The 25,747-nt window shown below is 43.8% G+C and overlaps 1 protein-coding gene across 3 annotated transcripts in view; it reads right to left on the reverse strand.

The window, feature by feature from the left end:
• Positions 1-24,377, reverse strand: part of LGR5 (leucine rich repeat containing G protein-coupled receptor 5) — a 117,813-nt gene extending 93,436 nt beyond the window's left edge. Inside the window, exon 1 of one of the 3 annotated variants that reach the window (XM_040981722.1) lies at positions 23,912-24,377. In XM_040981722.1, the coding sequence (XP_040837656.1) occupies positions 23,912-24,132 (221 nt within the window). In that variant the 5' untranslated portion in view covers positions 24,133-24,377. The remainder of the gene's footprint in view (positions 1-23,911) is intronic. The other 2 variants (XM_040981742.1, XM_040981731.1) reach the window with 2 other exon arrangements.
• Positions 24,378-25,747: the final 1,370 nt, after the last annotated feature.

Below are 25,747 nucleotides of genomic sequence, written 5' to 3' on the forward strand. Positions count from 1 at the left end.
AAAGAGAAATGGAGCATCCAGGACTCAAACTAGTGTCCATAGGGGATGCCAGTGTCACTGGCTAAGGCTTTATTCAGCATGCCACAACACTGGTTCAAAAAGGTACAGACGTCATAACCACTAGGCTATTGTTCCTGTAAGTTGGTCTTGAAGCCATGTAGCCAATTACAGAATTTGACAAGAAGGACTTAAATAATCACCATTGTCATCATAACAGTTGACATTTATTCAGTGCTTGTCAAGTGCTACAAACTGTGCTGAGTGCTTTGTAGACACAAATTCATTCCATTAACCACCACGGTACTATCATTGGCCCATTTCACAGATAATTTGGATGGCATTCTGAGGTTTAGAGAGACTAAAACATTTACTCAACACATCTAGTGAGTGATACAGTTGAGATCCTAACCCAGAGGTTTCTGATGCTAAAGTCTAAACAAGTCTGTTGGCTAAAGCTGAGACTATGTATTAGGAATGTACTCTGGTCACTTCCTAGAGCCATGCACTGGGCACTGTACAGTTCCAGGAGCTGTATCCTAGGAGCCTTGGTCACCTATGCCAATGTTACACGGCATATGTATAGGGTTATTTTCAGATCTATCAAGTCAGAATCTAAAGTCTCAGAAATGTGGACTTAAGAAGAATCCCCATGAATGATTCTAATTTCTGTTTATCTATGAATTACTGGAAGGAGTATAAATACATTCAAACATCTGTGTGCTTTTACTTAATCTATTGTGAAATGACTGTGCGACAACTATAATACATATTTTTAAAAATTCAGGGTTGAAGTCTTTTGAACTATTATTTGATTTTATAATAACTCTGTCAAGCATTAACCTAGCTAATGACATCATCATTATTATTAAACACTCAAGCCCCTTATGGTCCTTTCCACGTGGCTACAATTGGCTTAAGTTTGCCTTGAAAAGTAATTGAGAGATCAGAGGACTAATGTGATGGGACATTTTAGTGAAGTGTTTTGAAGCCTTGGATAATAACGTTGGAGTTGAGACACTAGAGAATGTTGAGGTAATTGAAGATCTTTATCTAAGGGGTGGCAAAGTGAAAGCTGGCAAGAGGAAGACAGAATTGGCCAAAGTTCAAAGGTTAAATGAGTGGGGCAGAGAGAAGACAGGCGAAAATTACAGTTGTACAAATGAGACTTGTTTCACAGGAATGCACCACCAAAAAAGAAAAAAAAAAAAAAGAATGATGGGCAATCATTGGGTGGAACGATTACTCCCAGGCATGGAGGAGGAATGGCCCATAAAAGCCTGACAAGGGGATTTGCACCCATGGAGAGAGGAAAGCAGCCGGTCTAGCCAGAGACTGGTGAGAGCAAAGACACAGAGGAAGATTACTAGGAGCAAGTTAGGGAAATGCGGCTCAGGCTGACGGACACAGGAAACTGGGAAAGAAAGTGTGAAAAACTAAAGCCAGAAAGTTAAAATGATACAATGTTAGAGCAAAGAGGAGATTTACCTTCAAAGGAACCTAATATTTCAACCTACTAATGGAGCTATTACAAATAAGAGACGTGAAGTGACAGCTAGAGACCAAGTGATCCAGGGACCTGCCTCTGTGTTCTGACTCCTGCATGATGCCTGTTGCTGATGGAGCTCCACTGTTTGTGACCTGAGCCCAGCCCACACCCTGCCTGCAGAGCTATGGATGTGGAATCTGCCAGTCCTGAGGGGCTAGGCAAGCTTCCCGAGCAGGGAAGAGGCCCTTCATCCTGATGCCTCTGGGGATGCAGCTGACAAGGGAGCTTGTGTGAGATGAGGAGATCAAGTCAAACAAATAGCAGTCGGACTAGATGTGTACTACATCCACAGGACAAGCTGTGTTAATCCTGTTTTACCGATAGATATGGAAACTTCGCTTTGAGCTGTGGCCAAACCCAGCCAGGCAAAAGCTCCAACTTGCTCATTTGGATGCTGGGGTCTTGGCGTACACCCTGTATAGGGTGGGCATAGGGAATAGTGGCAGAATCCAAAGCTGCACAGTGGTCCAGGAAGGAAAAGGATCACTTAGTCTTGGCAGGAATACGAGGCTGCTGGAGGTGCTTTGGAGAGCGAGATTTCAGTGGAATGGTGGAAGTGGCAGGCTAGTTTCTGAAGGGGTGAATGCAAGGGTGAGGCACTGAATGCAGCCTCCTGTGACAAGAATGTTGGCAGTGAGAAAAAGGAGAAAAGAGAGAAATGGTTTGAGAAAACTGCAGGGCAGAAAGAAGAATTGTATTATTTTACTTGAGGAGTCCTTGTTCCACCCATAGAAAAAATATATATATTTAAATTTGTTTATTTGAAATACAGATTTGCAGAGAGAAGGAGAGAGAGGGAAGGTCTTCCATCCCCTGGCTCACTCCCCAAATGGCTGCAATGGCTAGAGCTGAGAGGAAGCCAAGGGCTTCTTCTTGGACTCCCACGTGGGTGTAGGGGCCTAAGACTTGGGCAACCTCCACTGTTTTCCCAAACCATAAGTAGGAAGTTGGATAGGGAATGGAGCATCCAGGACACAAACTGGTGCCTATGGGGGATTTGGATGCCAAAGGATGGAGGATTACCCTGTTGAGCCATGGCACTGGGTCCCACCCATAGTAAATACTTACAAAACACTTGTATGTGTCAAGCACTCTGCTAAGTTGTGGAAACATAAGAATAAATAACTAGGAGAAAGTAGAGGGGGCTATAGTGAAATCCCATTGAGGGTGACACAGCAAGTTACCTAATTTAATATAGCATGGAATGATACCAACCATTTAGATCCAGTTTTCGGTAAGATAATTACTTGAGATCTTTTTTTCCTTTGTGTCCTCCACAGCACCCTGCTTGACACACTATCAATCAAATTTTGCTGGATGAATACATTATGTGTCCCCACAGATAAAAGGAAATAGAATGAAAAATCCAAGACTAGCATTGCTTTGGGAAAAAGAGAGGGTATGTCCCTCCCGAGCAGGATGGGAGGGGTGGTGCAGACTCAAAAGCTGTCAGAAGCCTGGAGTTTCAGGAAAAGCTAAACTCGGGACTCCGGCTGCAGTGTTTACGATCAGCAAAGTTGACAAGACAGGTTACGGTTCTCGCAAGAGATAAGAAGCAATTTTTATGAACAATCTGTCATGATCTTGTCTCCAGCAGAAGTGAGTACAATACAGTTTCAAAGTAACAGCAGAGTTGAGGGTCATCAGATGCTACTCATTCATTCATTATTCACTTTTGGTGGGTGGGTGTGTGGCAGGGAGGGATGTGCAGAAGGAAATGAAGTTGAGCCTAAGGCAGGATGAAATGGAAATTATTATGTAACGAACAGAAACAAACAGAGTTGGATGGTTCTTGAAAAACCCCACAATTCTACATCACTTCTTCTTTTATTTTTTTAAAGATTTTTTTTTTTCTGTATTGGAAAGTCAGATATACAGAGAGGAGGAGAGACAGAGAGGAAGATCTTCCATGTGGCTGCAATGGCCGGATCTGAGCTGATCTGCAAGCAGGAGCCTGGAATTTCATTTGGGTTTCCCACTTGGGTGCAGGGTCCAAAGGCTTTGGGCCGTCCTTGAATGCTTTCCCAGGCTACAAGCAGAAAGCTGGATGGGAAGCAGGACTGCTGGGACATGAACCAGTGCCCATATTGGATCCTGGTATATGCAAGGCCACTAGGCTACCGTGCTGGGTCCGATTCTACATCACTTCTACAGTTTTCCCTGGTTCCTGAACATGGAATGCGTGTGCATGAAACATTCATTTGCAAGTCAGGTATTTTTCTTGTTAATTTGGCTGTATCTGCACTAAATGGAGGACACCATCTTTAGCAGATCAAAGCAGGTAAAGATAGCCCCTTTGTCAACACAATTAATCAAGGGCAGGACAAGAGGAAGGTCCTGAGCTTCTAAGGTTTTGGTATACTGTGGAAGCCCAGCCATTTCAAGGAAATTAAGTAAGGACATGTGATCCTATTTGACAGGCCACCAGTCATAGCTGGAACTGAACTTCAGCAAATTTAGCCATTTATCCACACTAAGCCCTCAACATCCTCCTGTGTTTTCTACTGGCTATTAAAATGCATTGAGGACATGGGTCGGCATCATAGCATTGTAGGCTGAGCCTCTATCTGTGGTGCCAGCCTCCTATATGGGCACCAGTTTTTGTTTCAGCCACTTTATTTCCAATCCAGCTCCCTGATTATGGCTTGGGAAAGCAGTGGAGGATGGTTCAAGCTGTTGGGTTCCTGGATCCATATGGGGGACTGGGAAGAGGTTCCTGGCTCCTGGCTTTGGATTGGTTCAGCTCTGGCCTTTGCAACCATTTAGGGAGTGAACCAGAAGATGAAAAATCTGTCTGTGTAATTCTGCCTTTCAAATAAAAATAAATAAATTTTAAAAATGCTTTATGAACAACTATTGCTAAGCTATACTGTGAATGACAAATTGGGGGAAAATTTTGCCTTCTGCTTCCATTGGGGAGTAGGGCTCATTATATACCTGGCCCTTGATTCTTGGCTTCCTCATCTAATGAAAGGACAATGTATGGGCTCATTGAACACAGTTACCACTTCCTCTTTCATACAGACCTCCGTGTATGGTGCTCTTATGAGGAGATTCACAGTAGTGGCAGTCAGAGCCCAGAGGAGGCTCCTGATGCTTGGGGCTAACTGTATTCAACTGCCCTGCTCAGGGTACACGTTACATTGTGCATTCTACTTGTTGAGTGCATAGAGGAGAATCCAGTCAGTGGTTAAATTTAAATGGTAGAGTCTGTCCAGACTACTCTCTCCTTCTCCTTCACTGGCCAACTCCAATTCATCCTCCAACTTTGAGATTCAATCTGCTTCCTAAGGAAAGCTTTCCCTGGCCACCAAAGTTGGCAGGTTCTCATTTTGGGGCATTCCTGTTTTTTCCAGAACCTTCTCATAATCTTAATAATTTATTTCAACTAAGCATTTGTTTAATGTTTGTCTTTCCCACACAGGCAGAGGTTGGGTTTATCTTATGTACAAAGTAGGCAACTGATATTAGTTGTATGAATGAATGAATATATGGGAACATGAAATCAACACTACTGAAAATCTCCATGGCTCAAGCTTGACTTCTTATTCCTAACAGTGGCTATCTTTTCTAGACCTCATGGAGACTGATGAGAAAATAAAAAGCAGATATATTTGCATTTTGGGTTAAGCTAAGGTCTATAACACTGACACTGCACCTAAACACTGGTTCAAGTCCTGGTGGTTTCGCTTTCCATGAAGCTCCCTGATAATGTACCTTGGGGAAACAGTGGAGAATGACCCAAGTACCTGGACCCTAGCACCACGTCGGAGGTCCTGAGGCTCCTGGCTCCCCACTTCGGCCTAGCCCAGCCCTCACTGTTTAGCCACTCAGAACTATCTTTCCTTCTGCTTCCTCCCTCCCTCCACCTCTTTCTCTCTCTTTGTAAATTTGCCTCTCAAATTAATACGTCTTTTGAAACAAGGACTAAAATCTTTGTTAAGTGCAGCCTTCCAACAGGAGGAGAAAAACAGGAGAAAAAGTAAATCCAATTATCTTAAAAACAAGATAGAGTTGTGATATTAAAATCACACTTGCTTGCTTTCTTGGCAATTTATTCTATAATAATAGTTTCTCTAGAACCTTGAGACTTAGTAAACTGCGGTCTCACGGAGAGACCCTTTCAAAAGATCCACTCTTTTTATAGTACACATTAAGTCTGACTTGAAATGCATACTTTGGTATCTAAAATCCTAGCAAAGCAGATTAGTAGCCAAAAACACAATTATGTTTGCAGTAGGCTTACAGATACCATATCTAGTACAACAGTTTGGAAAAGGAGGTAAGGCACAGGTCATATCAACATGAAAAAAGTAATACCAAATAGATGAATTTTTTTTAAAGAAACAAAATCCCACATTCCTACATCTTTCCTCCTCATCTAATAAACTACATGTGTTTGGAAGTTTAGAAAAAAACAAGGGCAGGAAGCGGCATTACTGGAGCTGCTCACGGCTCAGGAACAGTGAGCCAGGCTGTGAAACTGAAGCTCCTATGAGAATCAGGCTCCTGATTCACTGTTGCAGTTTGATCGCAGATCCCATTCCAGGGTATTCAGGACTGCAAGATCCTCAACTGGCTGTGTCTGTGTGCTGCAGTGGAGCAGCAGCTTAGGACAGAAAAGAGCACAATCAAGGATCCCAATCACTTAGACTTCGAAGATGGAGCTGCAGCAGAAACTTACAGCCTTTTAGGGCCACGCAGTCACTGTACTTTTTTCCATGAAGGTAAAAGCATCGCTACAAAAGAACCGGACCGGATGACACAGACAGTAATGATAAATCACCTTCGGCTGTTTTGTTTAGAAACAATCCTGGGCATCCCTGGACTTGACAATGGCTATGCACCCATGAAGCTATCTTTAGCCAGAGTTCTCCTGTGTTGGTACCCAATGTTGCACAAACATTGCTCTCAGATGAGCCGAAAATATGCATTTAGCTCTCACCATTACAATTTCTCATCCCCTTCGCTTTTAACTGCTTTGAAATAACATGAAAGCTTTGGCTTGCTAATCACTTTTATCCAGTGCATAGAAAAATTAGTTTATCTTCCTGATCAAAGCAAATTAGGCAGATCACGGTTGATTAGAATGCAACAGTAAAATCTCCATACTTTCTCTTCCATCCCCTTTCTCTCAGAAATAGGGCCTGTGTCAAATATGTAGGTATTTCCCACGGCCAGGCCGGGCACTGTTTCCAACAGGGGCTGCAGCTTGGACAATGGTTCTTACACAGACACTAAAGTTCTTTAGTTCAGTCATTGTGTTAGAAAAGAACCAGTAACCCCTTAGCTAGCATTTGATGAAACATCTAGATTTACATATTTCCTTAATTGCATTTTTGAATGCGAGAGAGATTTATCTGACCAGAGTTAAATGCCTCCTTTATTCCCCTACCCAAGGCAAAATTCAACTCCATGATGTTAAAAAAAAAAAAAAAAAGGGAGGTGGGGGTGTATGGAATCTTATTCAGTCCCGATCTGAACAGATTTTAGAGCTTTGACAAAGTGGGACGAAGGAGTTACATTACCAAAGACAGGAAAGCTAGATCTTTACCTTGCAAAGTGGGAATGTCAGCTTCTAAAGCATCGGCTTGGTCAGCTCTTTCAAAAGCGCTATTTTTGATTTTTAAAGGAATGCTCTTCCTTGTAGCTGAATTACCCAAGTCAGTTGCTAAAAAGCTCCAAAATTATCGTCCTTAATAACTTCTCACTAAAATTTCAGTGAGGTGACTAGAAATACCTGAAGGTTAGGTTTTTTTTTTTTTTAAAAAGTATTTACTATAAATCAACAGTAAATCTTGCATTTAGCTCCATTTAAACCTCCCTCTGCAGCTGCCCATTTGAAAAATAAAATGGTTGCCTTCTTTCACTTCAGTGGGCACAACACAAAACATCCATTGAGCTTTCCCTTTATTGCAGCTGCCAATGCCCAGCCGACTTTTAACAAACCAACCAAGCGGAATCACAATGCAGCTGCAACATTTTATGGTGTTTCTGTTGGTTCTCTTTTGAGACTGAAGGTGTTAATTAGGAATCAAAGAACACAACCCTGCCAGCTTTCTTTCAAAAACCATACCCTGGTCACTGCAGTTTTCAGAAGAAAAATAAATCTAATAAAGGGATAAAAATGTTGTTTGTCACACCAGTAAAGTGTACTTAAGACCCTTTGATCAAAAGCTTTTTATGTCGTCTTGTCAGATGGGCTGGAAATATTGTATTTTTCCCTTTTCTCCCCCTTCTATACACAGACTTCTCTGCATTCTGAGTTTAAGATTGTCCAGAAGATGAAGGAAAAAAAGAAAAACAAAAAAAACCAAGGCATCCAAGGGATTCTTTATAGGTGATAACTGTTCCTATAGGAGATAATTTTGCCTCTTTTGAAGTTTTCACATTCAACAGCCCATCATGTTACAACTTCACACAAATCGTGGGCTTTCTGATAGCATGTTTATGATACTCTAATAATAATATTCACACTTACAATTTATGTATACACCCATCTGTCCTCTAGTGTATCAATTATTTATTACATAAACCTCAATGTCTTAGAGAATCCTTTTTACATATAATGTTTACTGACTCACTCGTTGGACATTTTTGTATAGTTTTTACGCATTTTGAGTATCGTGCATTCAAAAGTAGCAGTATGGAGTCATTACTTTAATCTTCACTCAAAGCTGAAAGCTTAAAGTAAGTTTATGAAGTTAGCACTGCTGGGAATTAGTCAAGCTTGCTAGCTTTCTCAGCACGAGGTTTTGCTGCTAGATGCACAAATCACGCCAGAATCCATTAATCCTGCTGCAGAGAGGCAGAAAGAAGGTCTGCTTGTTGATTTAATGTTAATGAAATGAATGGGCTCCTGAGACTACCTACTGAGGCCCCTCTAAACTGTAAAACAAATAAAGTCATTTTAAGTCATGCTCACTGCAGGAGAGGAAACAGGCTCCGGATTTGCTGCACAAAATGAGAGTGGGAGCATGCCGAAGTCTCCCATCTTCTACAGTCCTGCTACATCTGCCCTCTTACCGTATCCGCAAATGTCAAGTGGACAGAGGTACCTAACAGTCAAGTTAGGAGAGGCTTCGCGGTATGTGTTCACCTCTCTTATTTCATGGATGTAAAAATTGAGGCAGAGGGGATCCACATCTTAACAGAAATCCCTATGGCTGCTTAATGCAGAGGCTCCATCTGGATGGAGATCTAGTTCAAGCATTTCTCATACTTGGCTGGTTGCACACTGAATTTTCCCCAAGGAGCTGGAAAACATTCGGATGTTTTGCTTCTTCTCCAGAAATTCTAATTTAGCCGGCTAAGTGTGTGATCAGGACTGTGAGCAGGTTAAGTGGCTTTCAGGTTGAACCAATGTGCTAACCAGTTTAATGCAATAAGGTGTTTGGAAACCATACAGCTGAACTTTTAATCTAGAGCACTATGCACCTACACTGTTTACTGCTGTTGGCTGCATCGTGGTGTCATTCCCCAGCTCCCAGGAGGGTGCCAGTTGTCTTACCATGCTATTCAGGACTGGGGAACATTTGGCCCACAGGCCGTGGAAAGCCTGCTAAATCATTTGGTCTGGCTGTACAGGCAGGACTCAAGATTCAATAAATCTATAGCAAGTTAATTTTGTTTTAGTTGATGATTTCGTATGGCCCACAAGTGATGTTATAAATATCCAGACGGCCCTTGGCAGAAAAAAGGAGAGTTTTTTCCTGCTGGATAGATGCATTTATTTTGAGATCTTGAGGTTATTTCCAAAATAGATGCTTTCTCTCTCTGTTTCTTCCTTGTGAAAAGGCAGAGATAGGCTGGTGTGTATGTGTGTGTGTTTGCACGTGTTCGTGTGCTTTGTGGAGCCCTGCAGGGTTGAATGTTACTTCCCGGGTGAGCCAGCTCCTCAGCGGAGACAGAAGCCAGGATGTGAGCCACACAGGAAGCACATCCTCTTGCTTTACTTCTCTGACCTTCGAGGCCTTCTGGGTTCCTTTTTCTCTCTTTCTTATGGTGTCTGGGCTGTCCCCTTCCTTATTCACTCTACTCCCTGTGTCTGACAGAGTCCTCCCACGCACCATGTGCAACTGTTTGACTTTTGTTGCCTTCTGCTTCCCATCCCTTTGGTGGTTTTTTCAAACAGCATAAGAAGGTTGGGCTATCCAGCCTTGTTCTCTGGTCTGTGCTTCTGGATAACACGCAATACATATCTGCCTGAGCATTCCTTCCTTTTGGCTTTTGAGTAGTAAAACATACATGGTTTAAAAAGCCAGTAGGCACTTGGGAGTTCCAGAATCATCTTTCCATGTGTGCTAAGCTTTAAGATGCTCCCTGTCCTGTGCAGGCCTCTCTCCTAATTCCATTATCTATGAGTAAAGCAGCTTGCCTCCTTCGCAAAGGATTCAGGACCTCTACAGAGATGGTAATGGAAGACTCATCTAGAAGAATGATGAGACTGTGTTGCAAGAACTGCTCACAGAGCTCACCACTCTAATTCCAGAGGCTTCCTACTCCGACTACAAGCCTGAGTGCCACACTGACCTCCCTCGTTTAACACTGAATGCCCTCTCCTCCAGGATCCCATCATTGGTTTCTCTTTCCCAGAGAACAATTTTAGCCTCACTGTCATCACTGATTCAAAGAGCCTTCTGTCAGTTATTTTGAATCAATTGCATCTTTTGCAAAGAAAACTGCTACAGTTCTTCATAAACACTTTAGTTCTTTGGACGTATTTTTTCACTTACATATCAGCCTTTTCCCTTAAATCAGTTCTTGTGCTTAGACTACAATTACTTTTTTTCAGGTTGTTAATATTTAAGAAATGATGAAATACATTTTTATAGTGTTGAATTCCTGGGTTTCCTTTATACATCTTTGCCTCTGGGAATGCTGGAGCTACCACCTGTCACTTGTTCCTGGAGCAAGCCAACAGGGGACACTGGGGCTTTCAGGAAGCCAAGAAGATTAAGCTGGAAAAGTCAAGGGTGCGGATGAAACAAAAGAATGAGAGGATCTAAACAGCTCCAGGGGTGAATGCTTGCATAGTACTTAGGACACCACTCGGGATCTCTGCATCCCGCATTGGAGCAACTAGATTGAAGTTGCAGCTCTGCTTCTAATTCTAGCATCCCACTAATGCGAACCCTAGAGGAAATTAAGTAAAATGAAGTAATGGTTCCAATAATTAGATCCCTGCCTAACAAACGGAAAAATCTCCATCTATTTTTTCTGCCTTTCAAAGGAAAATGACAAATAAATTAAAATTATAAACAATTCAACCCTCAGGCCACAGATTATGGGCCAATCATTCACTCAGTCATGTCTGAGGGGTGGATTTCTAATACCAGCACATCAGCCCGCTCCTTGTGGTCAGCCATTCAGTCATCCAACAGCTATCCTGGAGAGGTGTGGAGAGTCTACACTTGACCCAAAATGCTTCTATCTATTTGACACCAAGGACCAGAGATGAAAGGGCAGTTTTGCTTATGACGGATACAAGCTTTATTGATTTTGAGAAGCTCTTCCTTTCTTCTTCCCCTATTTAAGATTTATTTTTATTGGAAAGGCAGGTTTATAGAGAGAAGGAGAGACAGAGAGAAAGATCTTCCATTTTCCAGTTCACTCCCCATGCGGCCGCAATGGCCAGAGCTGAAATGATGTGAAGCCAGGATCCAGAAGCCTCTTCCCGGTCCCCAACATGGGTACAGGGTCCCAAGGCTTTGGGCCATACTCTCCTGCCTTCCCAGGTGACAAGCAGGGAGCTGGATGGAAAATGGAGGAGCCACAACACAAACCGGTGCCCACCTGGGATCCAGACGTGTGCAAGGTGAGGAGTTAGCCACTGGGCCACAGTGCCAGGCCCTTCTTCCCCTGTTCTTCTCTGCTCAGTAGGTGTCTCTCTGCTGTTATTTCCTTGTTTCCAGCATTAAAAAATCTTAATAGAATTTATACTTATAAGGATTCAGGGTAATTCATTTAGTTATTTCAGGGATTTACAGTAAGAAGCAACTGAATATATCTGAAAAGCATGACTGTAGTGTGATGTAGTTTCACATGGTTAGCAATAAAAATGAGAGCATCTCACATGTAACACTTGCTCCACAAATAAGGTACATTCCCTTATCAAGCTTCATAACAACTCAGGGAGCTAGCAGCCATTGTTATTGCCATTTTACAGATAGGAGAACTGAGGCACAAAGTATCTTGCCAAGGTCACTGAAGACAAGGCTGTGATCTTTATCAAGGGATTTCCTAATTTCTAGGGTTGACATGATAATAACTCTATTTTAATGTTTGTGGTGACGATGAACAAGAAATGGGAGATAAAAGTATCAATGGTACTTCTTGAGTGGTTTTTTTTTTTCTCGGAAACTTATAAACAATGCAGTCTGTTAAGCTTAAAGGAAACACCCTGTCTGCCATCCTAAGATTACACTGGAGATTATAACAGCTAATCTCATGCTGGGTAGCACATCTGGCGATTACAGCAAATGACACCTTATATCTTAGGTGTGGATAAAGTACAAGCCTGACACAGAGCCAGGGAATGGCAGAGTGCAGAGAACAGAGAAAGCGAGGCTGACTCCATAGAGTGTGTCTGCCTTCTGAGGCTGCCCAGGTGCAGACACATGTGTAAGGGCACACAGTATTTAAAAATAAACCTTTCACGTTATTTGTGAGGTGAGGACAAGACAGGAGGCAATTGCCACGGCAAAGGCTGTATGCTGCTCGGAGTGAAGGACACCAGGCTATGCTGAACCATACAGGAGACACCGAGATCAGTCGGCAAGAGAGAGAAGCCTCGAGAAAGCATGCATAAGACCCTGCGCTGTGGTTTCCACAGTAACGAATGGACAAGGCGAGGCCAAGTGCAGGTTTAGCTAGTTGGAGCAATTTCAACAGGGTTTGGGGTGGAAGGACTGTCCTGATTTTTCAGAGATTTTAGGACCAACAATAGTGACCTAGGGTGTAAGAATCCTGCAAGATCCAGTAGAAAAAAAAGTTTGTAGGGCTGAGGGCTTTATTTGCAAATGATCGGTGCACCCACAGGGGCGTCATTTGTTACTTCTAGAAATGAGCTATTCTAGTGAAGGACAGTACCTTCAGAATCACAGGTCCTCAACATATCAAATTGGGTCCAATTTCCAAAGAGATATTCCTCTTATTTGGTCAAGGAAAATCTACAATTCAAAGGGCATATAGTTCAGCAGTGGAACCAGACACGTGGATCAAGCACGTTGATGAAGAATGGTGAGTGTATCGATGGCGGTGAGCACAGCATGGCTTAGGAGCATCAAAGCCCACGGACACAGAAGTCTGCTCAAAAGAGGTGATGTTTGAACTAAATGCAAAAAGACTCATGTTCACACAAGTTAGCAAGACACAGAGGAAGAATGAAATTGCAAGCAGAGGCCAACAAATGTGGACATCTGGAGGCATGAAATAGGGAAACTGTTGGGTGTAGTTTGATATGGCTGAGGAGAAGGAAGTTTGGGGGCTAGAGAGAGGAAAATGGAAGTATGGGTTGCAGGTGGTAGATGAAGCAAAAGAAGTTAAAGCTGTGAGCTAAACAGAGACGTTAAGCTATATTATGAAAGTCACAGAAAATCATCAAAGGATTGGAGAAGAGACACAACCAGAGGTGCAGCCTGGATAGTCTCGTGGGGTGGTCAATCTTAGGCATATATGTTGGGGTTCTAGTATACTAAGAGAGATTTCTATAATATTCAGGCAGAAAATGAAGATATGCTAAATGAAATACAATTTCAGTGCTGGAAGAAAAGGAAAAAACGATGTACATAAGAGACAATTAGGCGACCTAAGTTAAGGTGAAAATTACATTGAAATTATGGTAGACATATGTCTGATATGAACAGAAATTTGGAACATGGATTATTTATTTCTTAAACGAAATTAGATTTTTCCCTTTCTTTGCTCTGCAGCTCTTGAAGGTGACAGACCTGTCCTATCTGTATCTACAACGGATCAAAACAAGGTAAGATTAAAATGCAAGTACAAGCCTATAAAGGAACATAGATAACATACAGAAGCAACGGGATACTTGGCAACATCCAGAAAGTGACTGGGAGGTGCTACGTTCCTCTGAGTATCTGCCTTTGTAGAATCATAGTGACAAGAAGGAGAGCTGGCCTGGGCTTCCTAGGAGACCTAGGTTCCAATTCCTTCTTGGCCAGCTCTAGGAGTCCCATCATCTCTGAAATGAAAAGTGCTGGATTACGTGACTTCCAAAGTCTTTGTGATCGCAAATTCCCTGGGCAGACACAGCTTTTGACTCAGAAATGGTCTGTAACCCATCTAAGTGATTTTAATTCCATTTATTTAGACAATTAGGGCAATGCTGCAGCAATCATGATGAAATTTCAGTCTTGTACTATGTAATATGACCTTAGTTACACAGATTAGTCATTCTGGTAATTTGTGCATAAAAGATTATCCTCTTAGTTCTGTATAGTAGAGCTTCTCTAAATAGAGTTAGCTCAAGCTCTGTTTTTTTTTTTACTATGAAAATTAATAATATAAACTGGTTTTTAAATATAAATATACCCAAATTAGCCATTTATTACCAAAATACAATTAAGTGTGTTCTAAGACACTTCTATAGACAAGACAAGAGAGACTTCAAATTACTATGTAAGAGTCATTCAGGACCAGATCATAGCCAGCTAACACTTTGCATGACTGTAAGACCCTTGGGAAGTAGAGTGCAGTTTTGCTGGAAGATCAGCAGCTGTAGAATTGGAAGGTGAATACTTGCTGTCAGCTAATGATATTGTTAAAACTTTTTGAGATCTTCCAACGAGATAGGCTTATACCCTGGGAGAATCTGGTTTCTCTAGGATTTCCTTCTGTGATTGTTTGAAGATTCAATGAAAAAAGATCCTAAACTTCCTCCTGTATACTGTTGCACTGAGTCAGAGCGCAACAGATGCTGGAAAGTGGGGGCTCCAGGCAAGTTACGATCTTCCTGCTCAGGGGTAAGTGATATAGCCTCTTCAAGTAAAAATCAAAAACCGCAATCTTAGTGTACACAGGGTTGATACTTTAGTAATGTAGATTCTTCCTCCTGAATGTCCCTTCATTATGTAGTTTGAAGCCTGGGGGAGGAAAGTGTCTGAGATGAGAGAAACGCATCCTTCCTGTTGTCCAATACTGCCTAGAAGGGATGGAGAAAAGTAAAGAGGGAGGCAGAAGTGTGCCGCCTGGGAGCAGGTGCTGGTGGAGTTACACCACGTTGTTCAGTTCCACCTGCACTGTCCCCGAGGTAGCACATTTCTCGGCCTTTCATTCCCCTTCCCATCCTCTTCCTCGGTTTTGCTCTATTGTGCAGTTAACCTGATAACAAACACACAATCAGCCTGCTGATACACGCAGTATGTCCAGAAGGGTCTCTCGAGAAGAGGAAGCGTAAAAAAGATTTCTTATCTCAGCCTTTATCAGAAGACTTCAAGCTCATTTCATATGTTCATTCAACAAACATTGTCAAATAAGTGTATATTGTGAAAGTCTCTACACAAAATGGATGATCATGGAATGTAATTCCTTCCATGGAAATTTTTATTTGGTTTCCACAACCCAGTAATTTTTACTTAAAAAATGTGTATGAAAACTAAAAGATTACTTCTGTGCTGACCGATTTAATGACTGATTGATTATATAACAGAGTTCCTTCAAGTGGCCTCACAAGAACATTAATAACATAAAAATTTCAAGCACCATGTAGTGTTGTGTGTGTCAACCCAATAAATTCATTAAAATAACACTAAGTAAACCCAAATACAACACAATGAAAGTTCTAACACAGCCCACATTAACCAACCAACTTTGAAATAATACCTTTGTTATGTACTAAGGTTAAAAATTCAGCAAATTCTTTATATTTTTTCCACTTGAAATCATGTGTGGTTTTCTTTCCTGAGCAGTAACCTTCTGTGGGTTTTTTTTTTGTCGTTATTGTTGATCAAAGGAAGGATACTTTTGTAACAGACATCTTTTGTAAAGGTTCCTGTTCTACTTAATCAAGGTTTCAAGAAAAACGAAGACAAAAGTATTTATCAGGCTTTTAGTGAAACATAAAAAATTTCTCGGTTTTCTTCTTCCTGCAGACTTTGGCAAAGTACACATGAAAGGTTAGCCACCGCAGGGGTGTGTGTATGAGTGAGACTGGAGCAGGAGGGAAGAGGAAATAAAGGAATTTGGCTACAAAGTTGAGTAACAGTTTGAAACACTTGGCTTCCAGTTGTGAAAGATGAGCAACAGTAGGGAAAAAGCCAGCTAACAAGGAACCACTTGAGGAAAGCTTAATCTTAGCTGGCAGGCCCATGGGGAAGGTCAGCTCAGAGCAGGCGTTCTCAGCTGGAGTTGGGCTCCCTTTGCCAGGACAATTGTCTTCTGCATTTCAGCCTCTGAACGGCACTGAAGGTGCCTTCACGCAACCAGCCCCGCAGTCTCACCCCTTCACGGGCTGGCCCTCCGCAGTCAAGCCTTGCCAATGTATGGATCATTTCTGCCAGCCAGGGGCATGAAGGGAGATGCTTCTTGCTGATGTGTGGTGGTGGGTACCAGTGCAAGCGAGAGATGGCTCTCTTCCCTCCTGACCGCCACCGTCCTCGCTTAAAGATGAGGGGAAATTCCTTCTGAAGGCATGAAGGATAAAAATGAAGAGAGGAAATGTGTGTATCAATTAAAAACGGGATACTGAAAATTAAGACTTTCTCGACACATTTAAATGCTTAATATGTGAGCATAATGAACGCTTTAAGAGCTTTCAGGGATTGTACCTTGTATGTTTTAAAGTTTCTGAAAACTACTACTTACTGCAGGAGAGGCTTTTTATACTGAATATAATTTATAATTAATTGCTTCTTGACTTTTCATGTGTCTTCTCAAAATAACAGATGGTTAATGCACATCGGGTTTACAGTAACAAGTGAACTGAAGATCTGAAAAAATTAAATGTGTAGTTCGCAAAAGTTTCTTCTTTGGGGGGGGAGGGACTTGTCCAGATTTCTAACTGGCAAAGAACTCTGCATCGCTGCTGTGATTGTTAAACCATGCTAAGTCTTAATGTTTGTGTTGAAAAAAAAAATCTGTCTTGAGAACTTGGACAACATTTTGAAACGTGGAAGTCCTTGAGCTTATGATTATATGAAGGCAACAGGAATCCAGTTGTAAGCGCACCTCCAAGTTTAGGTGTGAGTCTTGGGGCCAGTGCTACCCAGTAGGATGCTCTCCCGATGCTGGGGGGCAGCAGTGAGCGCAGTTTCTGGTGAGCTCTGCAGTCCTGACCGTGGATCACTGGGCTGTGCTGCGAGGCAGGTTCGCTGCACTAAATGCCATTTGGTCTTCACGATGCTTTCAACTCACTGACAGGTTCACCAGGACAGAACTTCACCCTAAACGGAGTGGCATCTGTGATGCCGTACTCTGAATCAAAGGTATGCCACTATGACCCTGCTCACTTCACCTGTCTCAAAGGTGAAGCTAAACTCAAATAAAGCTTGCCTGTTAAGAAAGTTCTTTTCTCCGGATAGGGAGACAGTTCCAAAGCACAGACCTGTTTCCTTTGACATGGAAATGTGGTCATAGCAAAACATGTTACATTCTCTCCTAGCAGGTTATCAATCTGTTGATTGTGTATGGCGATATTCTGGTACCCACCATAATTTTCTGACTTGGAGATGACAAAGATGATTTCTGTAGTTGTATGAAAGTGGATATCCAAAGAGGTACCTGCTAAACTGAAAATATTTGCTTTAAACTATGTAGCAGAGTGTTACAATTAAAAATTGTCCTTTGCTTTGGAAAGAAATATTTTTGGTATTAGAGCTTTAGAAATTCTGTTTCTAAAAAGCGAAAGATAAGCTAATATATTTCTGTGCCAGTTACAGTTATTAAGGCATAACTGTAAGAAGGCTGGTGTTTGGGCCTGGCATGATGGCTCAATGGCTAAATCCTTGTCTTGCACGTGCCGGGATCCCATGTGGGTGCCAGTTTGTGTCCCTGTTGCTCCACTTCCTATCCAGCTCCCTGCTTGTGACCTGGGAAAGCAGTGGAGAACATCCCAAAGCTCTGGGCCCCTGTATCTGTGTGGGAGACCCGGAAAAAGCTCCTGGCTTTGAATTGGTTCAGCTTCGGCTATTGCAGCCACTTGGGGAGCAAACCAGTGGATGGAAGATCTTACTTTCTTTATTTCCTTCTCTGGTAAATCTGCCTTTCCAATTAAACAAAAAAGAAGGTTGGTGTTTCTCATGTTGCTGTTTCTCATGTAGCCATGAAAGTAACTTCCAAAAGGTCCAAATATATTTTGAGCAAGGGAAATAACCTTGAAATAAGTTTACAGGCCCCCAGTCAGGGATGGCAATAGTACCTGCATTGTAAAGTTACTGTGAGGTATATGACACACAGGAAGCACAATATACATATCAGCTGCCATTATTAACATAATAAAATGCGTTGGATATGTAAGCTCTGGTGTGTATGAAAACAACAACTCATTGCACCACCTAGTCTAAACAAGATCGAATTGTTTTTTCTTTTTTTAGATTTGCAATTTTATAGTTATCCTTTTTCAGCTGTGTTCACACTCCAGTGGAACTGTGATTGTCCTACTTTCTAGTTGTTGAACTGTATGATGAGTGGCAAATTAAGCCTGTGAACATACAGTGGGTTAAAATTATGTCTTTGCAAAAACTGACAGAGAGAGAGCAGGGAGGCAAGGGTATTCGGGGAGCAGTGGAGTGAGGGAATGGTGGTCGCTTTGTTGGAACTGTATCTATGGAATACACAAACTATGTTCTGCTACATTAATAAAAAACTAAAACAAATTGCCTACATATTTGTTTATTAATGAATGTGATGGAGGGAGGGAGGAGAGAGATGGAGAGAGAGTGAGAGTGAGAAAGAGAGATAGAGAAATGGAGACCTCTCATTCTTGATTTTACTCCTGAAAGCCTGCAACGGGTGGGGCTTGGCCAGGCTGCAGCCCAGAGCCAGCAACCAATGGAGGTCTTCCCTGTGGATGGTGGGACCCTACTACTCACTCTAACATCTGCTGCTCCCAGAGTGTCTATCAGCATGAAGTTGGATTCAGAAGTAGAGATGGAGTTTGCATCCAGGTACCCAAATGTGGGACAGGGCATACTAACTGCTACCTTAACAAGCTAAGCCAAATGCCACCCTCGAATTGTATTTCAAATGGGACTGGGCTTATTATTACACAATACTGGCTTGCCTTGTATTGGTATATTACTGTAGATTAAAAGTTCTCATCTATTTTTTTTTCCCCAACCTCTTTTGGTCACTAAGATTTTAACAGCTAGTTCAGCTAATTCTACTAAGTTCCCCTAAGAGGCAAGCACTCATGTGGGATATAAAACAGGCAATTTTTACCCAAGGAAAAGCTCGCAGGCCAATGAAATGAATAAACCCCGAAGGAAACACAATCCTTGATTGTCCCTTAGGTTATTGTTCCAACTGACTTTGAGACATCTCACAGTCACATTCTTTTGCACACTCTCGGAGGAGATTTCAGCTTTCATTCTAGATCTGAACGTGTAGAAGGAATATACAAGGACATGAGGAAGAACTCCTGGAACGGTTCCCTCCCCCAGCGCTTAGCACCCTGTTAAAACTGTTTCAGCATCATCACGGGATAATGTGACTCCATTTCTATATGTTCCTCTTTGTTCCAGTTTCAACTAAGGCATTTCCATTGGGTTCCATCAATGTAACAGAAAAAGCCAACTAGCAGAGAAGGGGAAAAAAATGCTACATAATTCAAGTATGGACCTACCTCTGCTATGTAAGCTACAGAGGATGCAATTAAGTTTGAATTTTGAGAATTCTAATGAAAACTTGCAAAAGATGCCCCTGGAATTGTCTCCTTTTCCCATAGATAAGTGAAAACAGGAACATCTGATTAATCTCCATAGTAGCTAAATAAGAATGTGAACTGAAGTGAACAAATACTTAAAAATTGCAGTGGGATGGAACTCACCATACCTAGAATATATCAGATGAAGCACACTAGATAATCACGTTATTTGGTTTGCTTATATAGTGTATGTCATCAATGACTTTAATTCAACTCACAAATACAGAAGAAAACTCTACAGAGGAAAATGGTGCGGCGAGAACAAAGTTAGGTTGACTTTTATTAGCAGGAAACTGACTTCTCATAAATACAATCTGTCAGATATATCCAATCGGACAGATTTTAAAAGGAAAATTACCTTTTACCTCCCTCCTAAATTTATATAAATAACTGAACAAAGACAAAATCTACTTCACAAAATTCCTCAATCATGAAGTCACTACCATTTTTCATTTCTACCTCACAGTAAATGATTTGAATTGGAATCATACTTCATCTACCACTACAATGGTTTCACATAAATTTGATAGACAAAATACATAAAATAGTTCAATAAGTAAACATTAGGAATCAGTCATAAAAGTATAAAATATTCCATTATGTCTTCAATTTTACTGGGTTGCCTACTCTGATATTATTTCTATGCCTTTACCAGTTACAAAGAACTGAGTAATTCAGATAAAAAGACAAATTTATGAGAAATCACAAACAAGTTTTTTATTTCTGATTTTTTAGACACAACCAAGCATGAAAAGATCCACTATCAAATTGTGATTTAACTTTCCAGTTTGCTTCTTGAGTCCAACTTCTACATCATTTACGACTGCTACCATTTCTTGGCTATTCAGAACTTCTTTACTTTGAAGGAAACACATACAGGAAAGTGCAGACCTTGTTTGTCATAGGTAAAAACTCATTCTTGCCAAACAGCCTTGCACATGCTGAACACACTCACGAAAACTCTTAATGTAACTGTGCACCACACCATGTCTGAACCAGAATTCACTACTTTAAAAATTACTTAGACGGATTTAGTCAGCTAGGCTAATCATTGCCCCCGTACAAGAATACTAAGAAAAAAACTCCTAGGAAACTTGAAGAAAGAACTTCACTGAAATGCAGAAAATTGTTGACATTTTATTTTAAACACATTTAAAAAATAGGCTGTAGAGCAAGCAAATAAATTTTGCATTTGTTTGTGAATTGTAGGAGTGCGATAATGGATGACGCTTTTGTTACCATTTCTAAAATAAAAGTATTTTTACTAAAATAATTTGCTTAGAGGACAGCAGAAGTAAAACTATTTTCAGGGAAGATTCCAAAGATGTGTTTTTTGAAAATCGTATCCTAAGTGCTTAACATACCCACATGCTACCAAGGTACCTCTTCATCTGACTGTGACTTTTGATCAGTTCTGATTAACATCAGTTTACTAATCACGTATACAGTCATATTTTGCTTCAAGATGTTAAATGAAAACACACAGATGTTTAAAAAGTGCTTTTCTCTGGGTTCCTTTAATTTATACAGTATAAATCTGTCTGTAGATGGACTGGTTTTTTTTTTTTCTTTTCTTTTTTTTTTTTTTTTTTTTTTTACCATACTGCAACTGCAAAGAAAGACTTGGCTTTAACTTTAGGTAGGATAGCTCTTCTAGGTGCAACGAAAAACATTTTCCTCTAGTCGGTGATTCACTGGGATTAAGTTTTCAGCCTGGATGTAACTAGAAGGACACCTCAAGCAGCACAGGGACGTTGACTTTTAAGACCCCCATTAGTAAAGTGTCCACACTGGATGTATTAAAATCATCGCCCCATAACATGATGCGACCTACTTCATCTCCGACAGATCACCACTGGCCCACTGAGACACTGGAAACAGAGAATGCATTTCACTGAGAAGAGAGAGGGCCAATGAGTGACGAGCTAAAGACCGGGAAAGATCATAAAATGACACATACATAGCTCTTGTCTTCAGTGGAAATTCAGGAAAGCCTTCATTACCTACACGTCTGTCTAGCCCGTCATCAACCTGTGGCCAACCTGCTTGCCAAATGTGTACAGTGGAAACCTGCCACTGTTGGCCAATCAGAAAATGATGAAATGCTTGTGGTGATAACCTACCATAAACAGCAAATGAGAAGTTTTGGCCTTTTACTCACGACAGTCTGGCTACCTGCAACTTTCTCATCAAAGCTGTTACTGTTGGGCGCCAGGGGATTGGAGCCACGACTGAGTGTTCTCTTCGAAGGTCTTAAAATAGGAGAATCAGTCAAAGAAGCCCATTGGCTTCAACAGCCTCTTCTAGATGTGACTGCACGCCAGAAGGCAGAAATGGGCAGGTAATACCAGGTGTAACCAAAAGAGGGCGTCCCTCGCCCTTCCGCACAGAGTTCTCGAGGTTAAGGGAGAGAACCTGCCAGCGTCCTGGAACCAACGGTGCGAGGACAGCCCATTTTGGTATTTTGTCTTTTGAAAGGAAACCACATCATAAAAACACGTTACAGCAGCATCAGGTTGGTTTTGTAAGTCAGCACACACGTCTTCTGAAATGTTAACGACCACAAACAAGGATTTCACATTCGCTCGATCACTTTTCACTAACACCCTGAGTTTAAAACTTTATCAGGCACTGACTAAGGGAACTTCTCCTCAGGCCCGGTGGCTGGTTTCATCAAATAGCGGGAGAATAATAAGACAATTAACTGCTGAATGGTATCTGAACTCCCAGGGTTATCTATGATGCCAGACAGATAAGTGTCAGGCAGTGGCAGTGACCACCCCCTTCCCGCCTTTTCCGGCTGCTTTGATTCAGTTTAGGTGTGTGGGAAGCGGTTTGGCAGAAACGAATGCTTCCACCGACAGAAGCCCAACACAAATGAACAGGTGGTTTTGTTTTTGTTTTTTTGCTAGTGAAGGGGTTGGGGGAAAGCCCTGACATTCCAGCCCTGACATTATTCATACATGTATTTGCTGTATTCTTAAAGATATTGAATAATGGATGTAGGAATTCAAGCAGGTGTGTTGGGAGCAGAGCACACCTCCTGGGTATGCGCTTGAATTCCTCTGGACGACGGAAAGAATTGCTTTGGGCTCATAAGCGAAATTGCCAAACTGCTCTCAGAAATGCACTGTGCTGGAGAACACATTATCCTTGTAACCACTTCAGTCACGGGCCCAGAAAGGTTGGGGTGATATTCCGCTTTGTAGTACAGACAGCTGTTGAGGCGGAGGAAATGTGAATTCCGAGAAGACGACCATTAAGGAAAGCAAGGTTTCCATCACTGGAAAAATAGCACTACCACGTGCAATGCCTGCACCTGAGGGAAACCCGGTGGGGAAAGTAACTTCATAACCCCTTCCGGTGCAGAAAAGCGGCCCAGACTGTTCCATGGTAAACAGGCGGTGACTGCCGTCTGCTAATACTACCAGCTACCAGGACGGTCCCTTTCCAGAAAGGCAATAAGAAGGCAAGTTAAAAAAAAAACCAATCCACCAACCCGCAACCAAAAAAAAAAAAAAAAAAAAAGGTGTTTTTCTTCCCTACCCTGTCTTCACGAAAATGCATCTCAGTATTGTGAGAAAGCAAGGTGAAAAATCTCTTCTAGCGCCTTGCCGCCCACAGGGAAAAAAAAAGAAGGAAAGATGCGAGCTCCTGCCAACAACGCACAGCAGAGTACAAACCTGCAACCGTGAGGAGTGGGCTCGCTGTCCCCAAGGAATTCAAACCTAGCTGGCTTCCCACGGCCGGTCTGGCCCAGGAGTCCTGCCTTGCAGCGCACAGCCCTCGCTTTGGTCCCCAAGAATCGAGTTACGTCTGGGTCACCTCATCCAGCGGTCCACCTGTTACCCTCGGGCTTCCCAGAGGCGGGATGGTGAAAGGAGCCGCTGCCCAGGCGGAGGTCGGGGCTTTGGGGCGTGAACCCGGTCGGAGGACCCCCAGGGGGATGACGGAGAGCCGGGGTCTCCCCGCCGAGGTCGGATCTGCGCCCCTCGCTCCTTCCCCTTTCCTCCCCGTAGGGACAGGGGGAGGAAATGGTTAAAGATTACACCGCAACCGCGGGCACTTCAAAGGGCGGCTTGGGCAGCCTGAGGTAAAGATAACGTTCTGGCAGCTCTAATCGGGAGTTTGTGCTTGCCACATTTTAATCACTTCTTTAAAAAAAAAAAAGAAAGAAAGAAAGAAAGGAAAGGAAAGGAAAAGGTTACAACACCCTGCAATGTAAGGATGCAGTTAAAGTCGCGGAATGCCGCCAAGCTCAGGGTCTGGGGACTAGCGGGAGGACACAGGCGCCCCCTCGCTCGCCGCCACGCGCCCTGCGCCCCCGCGCGACCCCCGGCTGGCCCCGGACCCGCACCTCGCCGGCCAGGATGCCCCGACATCCCTGTCAGAGCCGGTGGGCGCCCAGGACCGGTTCCTCCCCCTTCCCTTCCTCCCCCTCCACGCTCCCTCCGGAGGCCTGAGGTGAGGACGCCACTTACAGGTAGGAGGTGAAGACGCTGAGGTTGGAGGGCAGCTCGGAGAGCCCCAGGTCGGAGCAGTCCACCCTGAGCAACATCCTGCCGTCGGGCTCGCACGCACAGTGTGGTGGACAGCCCCGCGGCGGCAGCAGCAGCGGCGAGTCGCCCCCGGCCGCCGCCGCCACCGCCAGCTGCAGCAGGACGGGCAAGGACAGGAGCACGCCGACCCGGGAGGTGTCCATGGTGCCTGAGGCCAGGGGCCGCGGGCTGCACGCCGGCAGAGGGCAGCGGCCGGGCTGCCGCGGACCTCGGCGCGGCCGGTGCGGCGCGGCGGGCTCCTGCAGCTCCGCCGACGCTGGCCGCCCTGCTGCTCCCCGGCTGGGGCGCCGAGGACCGACCCCGCGGGGACCGCCGAGCTGGTGGCCTGAGGGTCGGCCTCCCGAGCAGCGCTGGCTGCAGCGGCGACCGCGGCGTTGCGCCTTGCTGCTGCTGGTGCTGCTGCTGCTGGTGCTGCTGGTGCTGCTGCTGCTGCTGCTGCTGCCACCGGCGGCCTGGGCTGTGCGGAGCAGCATCTCCGCTCGCGCGCCCGTGTTTTAAAGCGCTCCAGCCCGAATTGCGCGCCCAGTGACGTCAGCGCAGCCCGGCTTCCCAGGCACCCCCCCCCTCTCCTGGCTGGCCCCACTTTCCCTCCTCCTGCTCCCTCCTCCTCCTTCTCCCAGTCCCCGGCTCGGAGGCTGCAGGCTGTGCGAGGTGCTGGCGAGTTCGCCGGGCTCCTACTGCGCCTCCCCGGGGCGCATTTCGGTGACCCGCGGCGCGCGCTCGGGGGGCAGGGCCTCTCCCAACCCTCTTCCTCTCCTGCGCTAGGGGGACGGGGACCCGAGAGCCACGTGCAACCTGCTCGCAGCCGCTGCGGCAGACGCGCAGAGACCGAAGGATGAGGCAGGCTTTCTCGGGAACCTAATGCAAATAAGACGCGGGGGAAAGGGGCGCTCGAAACAAACCAACAAACCGCCAAAATCCTGCCCAGGGACCAAGTTATCAGAGTAAGGGGCAGGCGTCCCTAGCGGACGATGGATAGCCTTTTTGATCCTTGCGCCAGCCGCACTGTCTGGCCTGCTTGCCCTAAAATCAAAGCGCTGGGCTAATCGCTAAGTAAATACAGGTCGTAAGTGAGCACTCCAACCCTGCCTTCCTCGTCCATGCGGGGCGAGGAAGGGGAAGAGACAAATTGGTTTTGAAAAGCGTTTTTAGAATCCTGTGGAGGTCACCTTTAGAAAAACGAAGCTGTGCTGGACAGACAGGCGTCTGCTTTGGTTAGCCAGTCTTCTCACCTCAGGTGCCTCAGTCAGGGTTCTTTGAACTAAAGGTAGCGGCACGAGGGCTAGGGCAGAACGCTGTGCAAAGTGCGTGATGGTACACACCTCAAAATTGGCCTAATGTGAGTCTGCAGAAGAGGAATTCGAGTTTCTTGGAAAGAGGATGTCCGTGGTTGTCCTCTCCAGATCGGAATGAGCAGCCGGAAAGGGTGACAGCCCGAGACTGCACACACCAACTCACAAAAATGCCCCATTGTCACTTTGGGGACACTAAGGCACACGACTCTATTATTGACATCTGAAGTGCTGCTTAATCCCCGCTGTACCTGTCCCATGAAAATTTTCACACAGATTTCTGGGTTGTATAGTTGGCTGTGTTTTCTTCGCGTGTGTGGGTGTGGGGGGGCGGTGTTTGCCTTTCTTCTCTTGTGGAATAATCTCCTAAATTACTAGCTATGCATTCGCCCGTGGAGTCTTCGTAAATGTATAAATCTCTTGATCCAGATCTGCATTTAAAACAACTGTAAACATCACTTAAATT

Source organism: Ochotona curzoniae, unplaced genomic scaffold (assembly GCF_017591425.1).
Source record: "Ochotona curzoniae isolate NIBS_2020 unplaced genomic scaffold, NIBS_Ocur_1.0 contig_1014, whole genome shotgun sequence".
Lineage (NCBI taxonomy): Eukaryota > Metazoa > Chordata > Mammalia > Lagomorpha > Ochotonidae > Ochotona > Ochotona curzoniae.